This window comes from Eubalaena glacialis, chromosome 19 (genome assembly GCF_028564815.1).
Source record: "Eubalaena glacialis isolate mEubGla1 chromosome 19, mEubGla1.1.hap2.+ XY, whole genome shotgun sequence".
NCBI lineage: Eukaryota > Metazoa > Chordata > Mammalia > Artiodactyla > Balaenidae > Eubalaena > Eubalaena glacialis.
In genome coordinates, this window is record NC_083734.1 from 62,891,189 (window position 1) to 62,906,166 (window position 14,978).

Here is a 14,978-nt window from a genome sequence, read left to right on the forward strand (position 1 = left end):
CATCTTATTAGGAGGTCGGTTTGTCCCAATATTGCCAATGTAAGGTTTAATAACTTGGTTAAGATAGTGAACACCAAGTTATCACAAGGTGGTATGATAGAGAAAGTTTCTCTACTGACATCCTTAAAAAAAATTTTTTTTTTTAACTTAAAAAGAGTATCTCGGGCTTCCCTAGTGGCGCAGTGGTTGAGAATCTGCCTGCTAATGCAGGGGACATGGGTTCGAGCCCTGGTCTGGGAAGATCCCACATGCCGCGGAGCAACTAGGCCTGTGAGCCACAACTACTGAGCCTGCGCGTCTGGAGCCTGTGCTCCGCAACAAGAGAGGCCGCGATAGTGAGAGGCCCGCGCACCGCGATGAAGAGTGGTCCCCGCTTGCCACAACTAGAGAAAGCCCTCACACAGAAATGAAGACCCAACACAGCAAAAAATAAATAAATTAATTAAAAATAATAATAATAATAATAACAAATGTTCAAGTACAATTGGTGTCTTAAAAAAAAAGGGTATCTCTTCCCTTGACCTCGACACCACAGAATAGCTCTATCTTTCTGCCCTATACTCTACGGCATGATTCATGATAAATCATCAGGATTACAACATGGAAACAATCTAACTAGTACAGTATATAAAGGCAATACAGGATACAGGATATAGATATAACTATAAATGTAGATAGCTATACATATGTGTGCATCTTTATACACATACCCACAGGTGTATGGAAAAGACATTAAACAGTCTTGCTTAGTTTAGTTTAACACAAAAAACTGAAATTGAAAGACTGACTATAACACTTCTAATTTGTTTGACCTCCAAGTAACTCGATTACAAACAACATTTAAGTTTTCCTTAATTGAGCTCAGAATATATGCTATCAATTTCAAACTTAAGAAGAAGGGAGATCTACTTCAGGCTGTAATGGAGTAACTAGTACCGACCTCACCTCCCACTATTAATAGCCATCAAACAGGATAAAATTTGTGAAGGAACCATTCTCCGGTATTAGAAACTGGGCAGTGCAGTAAATCCTGGCGTCCTCCTAAGCCAAGCCCCACTGTCATTCAGGCTCTCTGCACAGACGCAACAGCCAAAGCCCAGCTAGAACTGCAGCACTACTGAACCAGGATGGCAAAGGCAAAGAAACAACTGAGGCTCAATGACAGAATCTTCAGTGTCGGGCTAAGGCAGAGGGAGCCACGAGGAGTGTGAACAGAGAAGCCCCTCGTAAGGCAGCGCGTAAGAAAGGGGGCGCTCTCCTGTCCCATTTTAAAGTCCTTGCAGACTCGTTCTCACCTTGATAGCAAGCCTCTAATGCCAGAGAGGTTTGGATAGGAGCTGACGTATCCCTCGGGGCCATCTGCCCCCAACAAAAGTATTTTACCGTGAGAATCATTGGGATAAACGGAAGAGGAAAGCCTCACCTCACTGGACCAAGTCCCTAGGCAACATGACCAGAAGGTCCACTCAGACAATGACTGGAACCACCCCAGGGCTAAACCACCTACTTCTAGAAAAAGATGTAAAAGCCACCAAGAGATGGTGACAGCCCCACAGGGGTAAGGGGAGTGTGTGACAAGCCATTCTATGGATAACCAGCCGCTAAAGCAAAGGAACTGCAATTGGGCAGCTTCACTTTGAAGAGGGCTTTCCCACAAGCTTCTTTAAAGAGAACTTCTGAAATTTCTGCTTAGAAAGAGCTTAAAAAATTTTATTTACAAAATCCACTGGGCCCCATTTTCTCTGAAGTATTTCCTTCAAAGAATAGCTCTGAGGTTGGACATTCCTACCAAATGAATAAAGCTGATGAAAATGCTCACTTACTTCATGTAAAAGTATTTCCTTGGGTTTAAAAATATCCTTACAGTGTAACTAATTAGATTTTAGGACTATTACCAATGTCATTTTACTCAACTGAATATTCACAAATTTTGGATTAAGGGTTTTTTTAAAGGAACACTTACCAATCTATTCACTCAGATAATCAACATTCCCTCTTACAGAGAAGCAGGTTTCTTATTCAAAATCCTACTTTTTACTATTACTAGTTTTCCATATGCAAGTTATGTTTAACATTTGAATTGAAATTAGCAGAAGGACAAAATAGCATAATAACCTTTAATGAGTTTGTAAGGAAAATAATGTATTAAAGTTACTTAGATGGGAATCACTACACACTTTAAAACACCAAGGAACAACCTTCAATGTTATTTCAAGGCTTTAATGTTGACCGACTACCTCAACCATGTCTAAAGGAACAAAATGTACAAAACAGCATGACTTATTTTCACGCAAAGAATAACTCTACAACTTGACAAGTTTTAAATGATGTATAAAATGTAGCCATTGTAATATCACTGAAATATTTTGCGTGCCTTATATTGTAAGGCACAAAAGGTCAAAGCATGACTGAAGCCAACCATCTCTACTGCATGGTCAAAAGCATGACCGAAGTCAACCATCTCTACTTCCAAAGTATTATCAGCAACACGACCCAATGATGTGTTTGCTTAGTCACACTTTCTTTCTACATCTCAACAATCATCACAGCAAATTACAGAAGAAGTGATTTATAAAATAATCATCACTCTACTTACTCAGATACCTAATTGTTACAATCATCTTTTTAGAGAATTCTATTAGTTACTAGTCAGAGGAAATTATGGTGTCAGTGATTAAGATTCTTCCTGATTAAAATCTCCAGTGTATCCTACTCTCAAAATGTTCATTTGTAATATTGCATAATGCCAATTGTTATTCATTGTGCTTATTTATAAGCATAGCACAAATAACAATGTGTCTCCTCCTCTTGTTATCTTACCACTGGGGCTTAGAGATGTATGAAATCTTCCTAAACAGTACTTTCTAATCTCCTCGGAACTCATCACATTAAGGGAAGAAGTGATATTTAAACATACAGAGTGTATCCTGGTATTTTCTTTTTTCTAATTTTTAAAATTTTGTTCATACATCATACATGAACACAATTTACATGAAACATAGAGATAATCATATTACATACTGAGTTTTTGTTTATTTTGTTTAGCTCCTCTGTACTCCTTGGTATTCCTTTCCTTTTTTTATTTGATTCTCTCCCTCTCCTCCATCAACACCTGCATGGGGTATGGAATACGGACATTACCAACGGAGTATATTTTCGTAACTTCTGCCATGCTCACAGAATCATATATAACTATAAAGGGGCAAAATGCATGCACCAGTATGGGGGTTTGTGGCACAAACTAGGCGGATCCCCAGACATTTATTTTCCTCTTCTTCCTTTGGGGCCTCACTACCACCACCAAACTTGGGCTGGGCAGATGGCTGCTCCACATGTAAGTATGGTCAAGGGGGATGATGGGACAGAAATGATGCAGGCAACTTTGATGGACATATTTTTTTTAGAAGTGGCTTTCTCTCCATCCTCTTTCTTTCTGAAGGATCACGCTTAAAAGATAAGGCATTGGTGAGCAACCGAGACCTCAGGTGCAGAAACTGAAGCTGTGTGCTGAGGATGGAGAGGTTCCGCACCAGCCTGGGTCCCTGATGACATCATAGAGCAGCACACTCCCGACATGCCCTGCACTGTTGTATGAGAGCTAAGTAAATTCTCTTCTTTAAACTGTTATACCCTTAGCGATATATAATTTTTTTTATTATGAATGTTTCACACACAAAAATACATGTTTTCCACACCTTGCTTTTCTCTCTGAACGATATCTCATGGAAATCACTCTAAAAACACCTGCTACAGTTTTTTTCATTCTTTTAAATAGCTACCAACTATTCCTTAATGAGGAGAAAACAAAATTTGTTCAACCATTCTCCTTAATGCATATTCACTTTATTTTCAGTCTTTTTCCACTTCAAACAACACTGCAAAACATTCTCATATATGAGTCCAACACACTTGAATTTTGATTTCTATAGGGTGGATTCTCAAAAGACATGCCAACGGTTCGATGGTGGCTATATCTTAATAGGTTTTGCCCTCTGTTATAGGCAAATTCACATTTCCACCAAGAGTAGATATCTCACTACTACTCTAAGTTGCATTTCCCTGAAAACTACTGTGTGTTAGCCCCTTTTCACATGTTTTGGGGCCTTATGAATCTGGTCTTCTATGAAATGCCCTTTCACAATTTTAATCCACGCTTCTGTCTGTCAATCAGTAAAACGTGGTATGCTGTACACATTAAGACAGTCTGTTTCAAATATTTTCCCCAAATCGATTATTTTTCTATTGATCTTTTGTTGTATTTTTTTACCTTACAAAGTCTTTATTTCACTTGAGTCAAATATTTCTATCATTTCTTTTATACGTTCTGGGTTTGGAAAGGTTTTTGGGTTAGAAAGATCTTCTGATGTCAAGATTTTTGTTGTTTTGAAACTTTTTTTGTCTGGGCCTCTACAGGTTAAAGGTACATCCAGAATTTGTTTTTGTTTATTTTTGTTTTTAGAGGAGAGGACCCAATTTTATTTTCTTCCAAGTAAATGAAAGGTTGTACCAGGATCATTTACTAAATAAAAGTCTGTTCTCAATGTATTAACAATGAACTTCGTTACTACATTTTTATTTTTACGGGGACTTGATTTGTTTCTTGGAATGTTCTTTTTGGTTTTAACCATGTCGGGACTGCCTAATAAAAGCAGTTGAGAAGTATTCCCTCCTCCTCCACAATCTCTAAGAACCTGTGTAATACTGGAATATAGTTCTTCCTTAAATGTTTCCTTACAGAAATACGTAGTTGTAAAGTGGAGTATTTTAATACCCTTTCTGAATAATTGTTGATATTCTTTTTAAGTAAACCAACACTCATAAGTGCTAGGTTTTTAAAGTTACTTGCATTGTAGAATATGAAACTTTTCACACTGTCACAGTAAGTTCTATTGGTCTATCTTGAACTTGGAATGGCTCTTTTACCTATGCGTGATTTTATAACATCAACCATTACTCATTTGGAAAACATCAGTTCAATGAGTTATAGAGATTTCCAAATATCGAAAATTTCATTACATAATATAAAAACTTCACACTGTTTCATATCACCACAGATCTCATTGGAAAGGTCTTAGTATTGGAAAGTTCTCGAGCTCACAGTGACTGATACAAGGTTGCCAAAATTCTAATTTGTATTAAAAGGTCAAATTTTATCACCAGCAGCAAATATGGTCAGTTGTTTTGCTTAAAGTGACAGGCTCAATTTGTTCATTTTTGAGAAAATGTCTGACAATATCCAAGTCCAAATAACCATATTTTGTCCCTCAGTCATTCTTTCAAATAAATATGATATTCCACAAGAACAGCAGCTATTGCAATTCATAACTGAAAAAAAGCACACAAGGGTTTTGCCTCTGGCACGTTGATACGCACTTGGATATGAACCATAAGTTCTTTATACATGGTTCCATTTCGTCACTCAGATATCCAGAAGATGCATGTTTGAGGTACAAGATTTAATAAAATTAATAATTTTCTACTTGCTTCATCGAGGACATTCTTAAATAAGATTGGTAATTTTTTCCCTGTGAGCATGTGACAGTGAAGAATATGCCTACCAGTACAATTTGGTGCCACTGCCTTGATGTGGGTTAGGATATAGTTTTACCCAGCACTGTGTTTCCAACTTCAATGCAAGTGTCAATACAGTAAAAAAATAAATAACATTTTTAAATTATTACAAAAATAATTTTGACCTCATAGACCTCATGAAAGAGTCTTGGGGACCACAGGGTTCACAGCCCACACTCTGAGAACCACTGCCCTAGAGAAACTCTTGTACATGTGTGTCAGGAAACATGTACAAGATTGTTCATAGGGTTATTGTTTGCAAAAGTCAAAAATTAGAATAGATTCATCGACAAAATGGCAAGAAACTGTGGAAGATTCACTGAATAGAAAGTAATGCAAATGAAGCCAACTATAGCTAAACGGCGTAACAAGGATGAACGTCATCCACATACTATTGAGCAAAAAAATATGTGAAGTTTAGTTTCATTTAAATGAAGTTCAAAATCCACTAAAACAGAAATATTTTCATTTTTAAGAATGCAGGCATTGGTGGTAAAGTCAAGTTTAAAAACAAAGGAGGGAAATTACCAGAGAAGTCAGGATAGCAGTTACTGCTGGGGGAGATGGATGAGGTAAGATGGGGAAGAGTCAGACAGCAGGCTGCTGACATCTTGGCAATGATCTCATCCTTGCCTGCATGCACTTTCCAATGGTTCTCCTTTGTATAATTATTTATTATAGTTTGTAAGACTGCATGTATCTGAATGCTATATTCATAAGAAATGTTTTAAAATATAAATTCTCTCATTTATTACGTCAGTGACTGTAGATTACATCATCTTGGATTTATTTAAATTCTACATTTAACTAGTAGATTTGCAAAAGGAAAAAATGCCTAATTGGCATTCTGTGTAAGAAAGAAGCAACATCCCTTTTTAGGCAATGGGTGGGAACATTCAATATGGGTGGAGGTGAAGTTCAAAGGAAATACTCTATTTCACAAAAAGAGCAGTTTCTACTGTCTGTTCTCTGAAAACTGATGGTTGCTCTGAAAATTGATCTCCCCTTGTGTTGTCTCTTCTTTCATTTTCAGTGACAACAGTTTTCCAAATGTCTTAATCTATGTCAGAAATCTTTTTTAAGAATACTAAAAAAAAAAAAAAAGAACCCCACTGCTTGATGGTGTTCAAGGTCACACAATTCTGTGATGTGGATATCACAGGAAATGTGTTTAGCAATTACAAAGGCAAACAAGTCCAAGTATGTTTGTGAATGACAGACTAAGGTTAAAATAAAGGATCACGGTCACCGAACGTCTTCCCATAATGCCAAATAAATTGAGAAAAACTTCTAATCTTAAAATATTTTATAGGTGTGTTTTTACCAATCAAAAGAAAACTACTACAGTTCTTCAACTCTAATAAAATAATATTGCAAATATTACTCATTTAACATCTAAGGTATTTTCCACAGTTATAAACTTAAAATGGAAGTTGTGTTTTATAAAGTTTGATTTCCAAAGGCTAATTAAATATTTTAGGACTCTCTAAAGCATCAAAAGAATTAAATCATTTATTAAACACAGACAAACTCTGTAATCTGTATAGAATTTCATGTCACTCAATTCTCTCCATACTTACTGCATTCTTAAACTTAAGCATTTCAACTTCCTAAATTTTGATTTTATAACATTAAGAATTGACTAACCTAGATTATCATCACTACTCATAGTAAAACCCTGTGAAATGGATCTGAGATTTAAATACAAAAATAAGATTTAAAAAGAGACAAAAATATGAATTTTTTTCATAATCTTGGAATAAGAAAGTCTTTTCTACAAAACACAAAAACCAGAAGCCATAGAGAAAAGACTGATAGATCCAACTACTGAAAAGAAAACTTCTATACATTAAAAAAATAGAAATAAATCAAAAGACATACAGAGAAAAATACTTGTAAGATATATGACAAAGACCTCAATTCCTTAACATATAAATTGTTCTTAGGAATCACAATGAAGACAAACAATTTAACAAAAATATGGAAAGGTATAAGAAAAGACAGCTCACAAAAGTGAAATTAAAAAGATAATAAACAGACAAAAAATACGTTCATTCTCACTTACAATAAAAGCAATGGAAATATCAAAGCAGCAAGATACTATTTTTCATCTCACAGATAATCAAAAATGTTTATAATTCAGTGTTGATGATAAAATGGGAAAATAGACACTCTCATACACTATTGGTCCAAGTACAAATAGACCTAACCTTTTTTAATAGTTTATTAAGATATACATAATTCACATACTATAACATTCACCCACTTAAAATATACAATTCAATGTCTTTTAATACATCAGAGAATTATGCAACATCACCACAGTCTAATTTAGGACATTTTCATCACTCCAAAAAGGAACTCTCACACCCACTGGCGGTCACTCCCTGCTCTCACCCAAGCCTGCAGCCTGAGGCAGACATAACCTCATTTTAAGGGCAATCTGTCAATGTCAATCAAAAATTTAAACCTGCAACCCTGTTACTGGCCAATTCAATTTCACAGAATTTATTATATAAGAAGAAATACGCAATACATAAAAATATACACAGGGATATTCTTGAAACACTATTTGTTGTAGCAAAATACATAACCTCTATCCCTCAGTAGGAATCTATATTAATAAAATGTGGTCCATCAGTAAAATAAAATACAATGCAACTATTTAAAAAGATGATGCCATACTACTGATATAAAAAAATCATCAGAATATATGTTAGCATTTAAAAAGCAAAATGAAACAGTATATAGAGTATGCTCTAGGATCTTATTTGTATTTTAAAAATGAGATATTCCTGGAAACTTTTAAAGAGAATACACATTAAATTTTCTGCAATGATTACCTTGAAGAGAAAAGATCAGGTGTTGAGGAAATGAAGATTACTATTTTATTTAATATTTAATATTTAATTTTAAAATAAACTTAACTCACTTGAAACAATGCTATTTCTTATTTTTAAAATGCCACCCAGCAACAACAAAAGCATTTGTAGATGAGAACATGTACAAGACACATCAGGGTTGTCTGATGTGAACATGCAAGAGCCTGCTGAATTTCAAAACAGAAAAGCATTTATCCTCATGCCCATAAGTATATGTCTAACAAAAGTGACTTAATCAAGTAGACATAAGATCATCCTTCTAAAGGATAACTACACATATCACAGTGTAACTATGCATTTAAGTTTAGGGAAAAATCCAAGTTAGAAAACTATCTCTTGAAAACAGACAAAAATATTAAAGCGGTATGGTTAGTATTTTCTTTTTTGTTATTCTTTTTTTTTTGGAAATGGACTTTATTTATCCATCTATTCATGCACCATTCTAGAAAGAATTTGAGACAGTTACATAAATATTGATATATACAAATATAATAAGATTAAAGTACATAGACAAAAAATTGAAAAGAATATGAAATAGAAAGAGACCACTAAGGACAAAGATTTAGGACAGCACACAAAAGTACATGTCATAAAATATTACAGTTGCTGAAAATATGCTGTGGAAGCTCTGATCTTTCTAGTGACCAGAACAGGGGAAACACCATGATCTCTAACAGTTATATTATGTTTAGCATAGAGATACACATGTAATTCAGGAAAATCAATGTTTTTCCTAAAGTCTGAATATCTTTCTTTTAATGATTAGTATTCTCTATTTCAAAAATGAAAATATTAAAGAACTATCTCCTGAAACTGAAAAAAACTTAAAAAAACCCACATGTTCTGTATTAAAAATATAATTAGTCTTTTTATATTTACAAAGGCAATCTAAACTGCTACCTTCCTTTGCCTTCAAATGGCTCCTAATTATCTTTGCCTTTTTATATTCATTCTCATTTTTGCATATAATACATCCTTTACTTATACCTTATAATCACATACAATGTTCATGACACTTCCAAGCATTAATTTTTATTTTAGAGGTTAAACTGTTTATGATACTAAACTTACAAAGATCCATTATTTCAATTTACCATGTAAGACATAATTCATTACCCCATAGAAATATTTAGAATGCATATAAAGACAGACATATAAGGACATTCTTCCCAAAATTATTTATATTAGTAAAAACTCAATCTCAATACCCAACAATAGGGACAATTTAAATTAACTGGGGATAATTCTATAATATGAACTATAATACAGCCATTGAAAATAAATGCTTAGGAACAATATTTAGTAGTATAAAATACTTGAGTTATACAAAACAATGTATATGATATCATCTCAATTTTCTAAAGAAAAATAACATGTTTACAGGATACATAAAGAAAAGACTAAAAGACAACCCAATGATATTTTACCAGTGTTTTTATTTCATAGATGATTTTATTTCCCTCTTTACATACGTCTATATTTTCCAAATTTTCTTTAATAAAAATCCACAAATTATTTTATAATCACAAATACTACTTTAAAAGAAAGATGAAACTAAGATAATTCTCACACTGGGGCAACTCAGCATATACTTTTAAATATTTTAGGATGGAGAAAAAATATGATCAAAAAATTTCATCAAAAATAGTCAGACTTGAGGACACAGGGAGTGGGAAGGGTAAGCTGGGACGAAGTGAGAGAGTGGCATGGACATATATACACTACCAACTGTAAATAGATAGCTAGTGGGAAGCAGCCGCATAGCACAGGGAGATCACCTCGGTGCTTTGTGACCACCTAGAGGGGTGGGATGGGGAGGGTGGGAGGGAGACGCAAGAGAGAGGAGATATGGGGATATATGTATATGTATAGCTGATTCACTTTGTTATAAAGCAGAAACTAACACAACATTGTAAAGCAACTATACTCTGATATCAATTAATTAAAATAAATGAATACTTTTTAAAAAAAAGAAATTTAAAAGAAAAAATAGCGCTTCCTCCTCTGTTATCAACAAAAATAAACTTATACGCTCATGATATTGTATGGGATATCTAAGAAAAATATCATTCTGTGATATTTTATAAATAGGATGGTAAGAAAACTCTATCATGTTGAAAATACCCAAATTGAAATTAAATTTCAGAAATTCTTAGAAGCCTCCCATTAAAATGAAAGAAAAAAATGAAAGACAAAATTATTGAAATAAATTAATTAGAACCATTAATCTAAGTCCAATAATATTTTTCACAGTTTGCCCATTTAAATAGTGCATTACCATTTACAAGTTACATACATACTCACTGTTCTCATTTGACTTCGTAACAACCCTGTTTAAACAAAAATTAAACTAATATTCTTGACTTCCCTGGGTCATATAACTAGAAAATGGTTAAGGCAGATTAAGGACATAATTTTTCAGGTTCCTAATCTAACTGTCTTTCGTCGTACCACACAGATGACCGGTGTTTCATCTTGGTGTCATAAGCAAAAATAAAATAATAATGATGATTTTTAAATTTTCCAGAACAAAAGTTTTTAAAAGAAAATAATAAAGCAAATTAATGACTACTATTATACATGTGGAGTACACAGGTACCCAAAGACTACAAAATCTTCCTACTAATCCTGTAAAGCAGACACCTCCCAAGTAAGATGAAGAAACTGAGACTCAGGGAGGATAGGTATCTGCCCATTTTCACATAGCTGGTAACGAGGATTTATATCCACATATTCTTGACTCCATAGCCTTTGCTCCTAACCAATAAACACCACTGCCTCTTTAATAATTCTATTTTCAAATGATCAAAGAAAGATAGTACATTGTGTCCCATAGCATCTCTAGCATAGCTGAATTTAGCAGATCAATTTAAAATAGCAGAAACAGTAAAAATAGTGAAATTAGAAAGATACATTATGAGGAAGTTGAGATAAAGAGAGGATGAAGGGATTCACTGAGGTCAAAGATACTGCTTCTAAAACCTGCCATTCCCCCCAGGCCCTGATAATCAGGAACTGATAGGCCTGATAATCAGGAATTGATAGGCCCTGATAATCAGGAATTGATAGGCCCTGATAATCAGGAATTGATAGGCCCTGATAATCAGGAATTGATAGGCCCTGATAATCAGGAATTGATAGGCCTGATAATCAGGAATTGATAGTCAGGAGAGAGCCCCTCAGCACAATCTGTCCAGCAGGCCTGGAGCCAGGACACACAAAATGGAAGACAGGCATCACAAAGTTGAAGACAACCCTGCCTTACCTGCATCAGTATTTTATATCCGTACCAATGACAACCTCTTCCTACCATGCTTCCTTATTCTAACCTGAAAATTCACATTACACAAAATACAAAAATTGTTTAATAAATTAGATATATCAGAAATATCTCGATCCTACCTCCTTCTCATGCATTCGAGACAGTAACTGATCATCCTGGAGACTGCTGGATTTTCTCAGGCTGAATTTGGGAGTCATCTGTTGAATGAGGAAGAGTCATTCAATACCAGGCCTTTTTCAGGCCTGGTTTATGAAAAAGTGAACTCTAAATTGGCTGAAGTTCATGCCAAAATAATACCAATATTGGAGAAAAATAGTGATTTATTCACTTCCAAGCGATAGGATTAATAGGACTATTATGCTTCATAATGTGGACTTGCATTATTTTCTCTAAATAACTTGAGGATTATTTTCTTTTAAAATATCTGACTGTAGGAAAAGTTCAATGCATTTCTCACCTACCAAAGTAACTGGGATAGGCTTCTGTCTCAGGTACCGAGGATTTTCTATCTGAAAATTTTAAAATAAAATAAAGACATTAATATTTGAGTTTTAATTAAACTATAATGAAAATGTTTTCCATATGTCTTAATATTTAGTATGTTTCTTAGAATGGGTATTGCATAATATATTTTTAGTGCCCCATGAACAAATAAAATATAAAGCATAAACTCCTTTGTGCCATAAATGCACCTGCATAACCCTCTCACAGCCTAACCACCCAGCCTCATCCCCACTTCTCCTCACCTCACATTTCATCCCCCAGGACCCTGAATGACCTACATCACCAGAATACGGTAGCTCTTCCTGTGCCTCTCTACCTCTGTCTACCCCTCTGACCCCTATAAGTACCCTCCTATCATCCTTCAAGTCCCAATTTAATTGCTACACTCCCAGGCAGATTTGATGTATGAATCCTTAACTTTACCTCCATAATAAGAACTGGAATACAAAATTCCTTTCGGATTCCTCCTACATCTACCTTTCTATCCCCCAGCATACCCTATGTTCCAAGGACACCAAACAACTTGCTTTACCTTGAAAGCACTACACTCTCTCCCATATCTGAGTCTTTGCAACCTGTGAAATCATTCTCCCAACTTCTTCATGTGGTTAACTTATTCCAGACTCTCAGTTCAGGAATGTCTCCACCAGGAAATTTAGTTAACTTCCTACTACTGCAGCAGTATCCTGGAGGTTCATCTCCTTTTTGTGATCTAACATCTATCTTCTGCAAAAGATTGTGGACTCCGAAAACAGACTATGCCTGTCTTGTAACACACCTATCCCGACATCCACCACAGGACCCAGTAGGTAGTGGGTGTCCCACAAATATTCAGTAAGAAGGAATAAAGGAAGGAAGGGAGGAAGGAAGGAAGAGAAGAAAGAAGGAAAGAAGAAAGAAAAGAAGGAAGGAAGGGGCAAACTACACCTGATCCCACCCTCTTATCATCTCCTGAAGTACGCTGTGTGTCTCTCATGGCTCTTCTGTTATATTTACGTGTTTATCAGTATGTCTCCACATCTGTCTTTAAGCTCAGTTGAGTGCAAGGATGATGACTTCTCAATTTTGTATTCCTGGAAGCTAGCATAATACTTAGCATGTAGCAGACTTTCAATGAAATATTTATTGAATTAATGTACTATATGATCAATTAGAAACACTGATTGTTATCTCAACTATTTGATCCACAAATGAAGTGATAATTAAAAATCATTATCATGGAATTCCAATCTCTTAACATCATAAACTCACAATTTGCTACATGGATAACCTCAAAATGTACAAGAATATAAATGTAACACTAATTATGACTTCAACCTAGGATAGTGGTTCTTACCCTGAAGTAAACCATTAGCATCAACTGACAAACTTTTTCAAATATATATTACTGGGCTCCACTCCTCCAAAATCCCATTGTGTTTTCAAAAAGCTTCTCAAATGGTGTATTATAATTAATAATCATGGAAGATGAACAATCCATACCCAATTTGACAATAAAGTTCGGGGTAAAGAATCAATTAATCAAAGAATATAGTGGCAATGAAATTAAAAATAGAACTTAACCAAAAAGAATTTTAATATAGGATGGATAAACAACAGGGTCCTACTGTATAGCACAGGGAACTATATTCAGTATCCTTTAATAAACCACAATGGAAAAGAATATGAAAAAGAATATATATATGTATAACTGAGTCACTTTGCTGTATAGCAGAAATTAACACAACATTGTAAATCAACTATACTTCAATAAAATTCAAAAACAAAATTTTGAGCCTCTACAGCAACAGATAGGATCTGAAGAATAACTATATTTCTGCACCTAGATTAGAAGACATTTACAAAATAATTTCTTTCACCTGGAGGCTGGTTCCCATAAAGTAATGGCAACTGCCTGAATTTAAATTTCTATCCCCATCCTCCAAAAATCCATACAGATGAACAAAGAGAGCATTTATTTTTATTAATACCCATCACCAATGCCTACATCACAACAAGGAGAAAGAGATTACAAAAAATTCGAATAACATATAAGTGGCCAAAGAAAGATCACAAATCAGCAGAATTAGATCCTAAGCCAAACCTGAGTGATAACATGGAAAAAAAGCAAGTCCTGAGGGTCCTACTAGTGGTGGGACATAAATGTCATCAAATATTGACCTGTAGAAGGAAAGTGGCTTAAGTGGGTCAGACAAAAAGCCTGAGAGATGAGAGTGCTGGAGACAGAGGAGTCAAAGAGGGTCACGGGGTGTGGGCCAGAGAAGGCAGTCTTAGGAAGCGAGCACTTCTGCAGTAGAGGGAGGGCCCTGGAAGGAAGGCTGTCCATGACGAAAAAAGAAAAAGGGGCTACAGAAAAGGGCCCTACGGAAACAAGAAGAAATCAAGGAATCTGAAGACAGGCCAAAATGACAACCACAGAAGGCACCATCTACTAAAGATACTGCAGTTCAGTGGAGCAGGAGAAGGGAGCCTTCCTGAACTAAGAAATAAAGTAAGCTACCCAAGCCACCACTCTCATATGCTCACTGGCTATTGCTTGTTCAGAAAAACCTAATAGAAATAATCATGAACAGAAAAAAGAATCTGATGTCCATAAAAGCTTACTGTAAAAAAAATAGAACATCAAAATCAAAACCTGTCAGCAGAAGGAATCACTTTTTTAAAAATCCATGAAACAGGCTTCCCTGGTGGCGCAGCGGTTGAGAATCTGCCTGCCAATGCAGGGGACACGGGTTCGA

General features: G+C 35.1%; 1 protein-coding gene across 13 annotated transcripts in view; it reads right to left on the minus strand.

The window, feature by feature from the left end:
• The window catches only part of CEP112 (centrosomal protein 112), a 415,119-nt gene that overhangs the window by 349,592 nt on the left and 50,549 nt on the right, over positions 1-14,978 (minus strand). For 11 of the 13 annotated variants that reach the window (XM_061177076.1, XM_061177069.1, XM_061177081.1 and 8 more), the window contains 2 exons: positions 12,198-12,245; positions 11,856-11,933 (listed from right to left, as the gene is read on the minus strand). The exons of 1 other annotated variant lie outside the window; for it this stretch is intronic. In XM_061177076.1, coding sequence (XP_061033059.1) covers positions 11,856-11,933; positions 12,198-12,245 — 126 coding nt within the window. Of the gene's footprint in view, positions 1-11,855; positions 11,934-12,193; positions 12,246-14,978 lie in introns of those variants that run through there. One more of the 13 variants, XM_061177074.1, reaches the window with a different exon arrangement.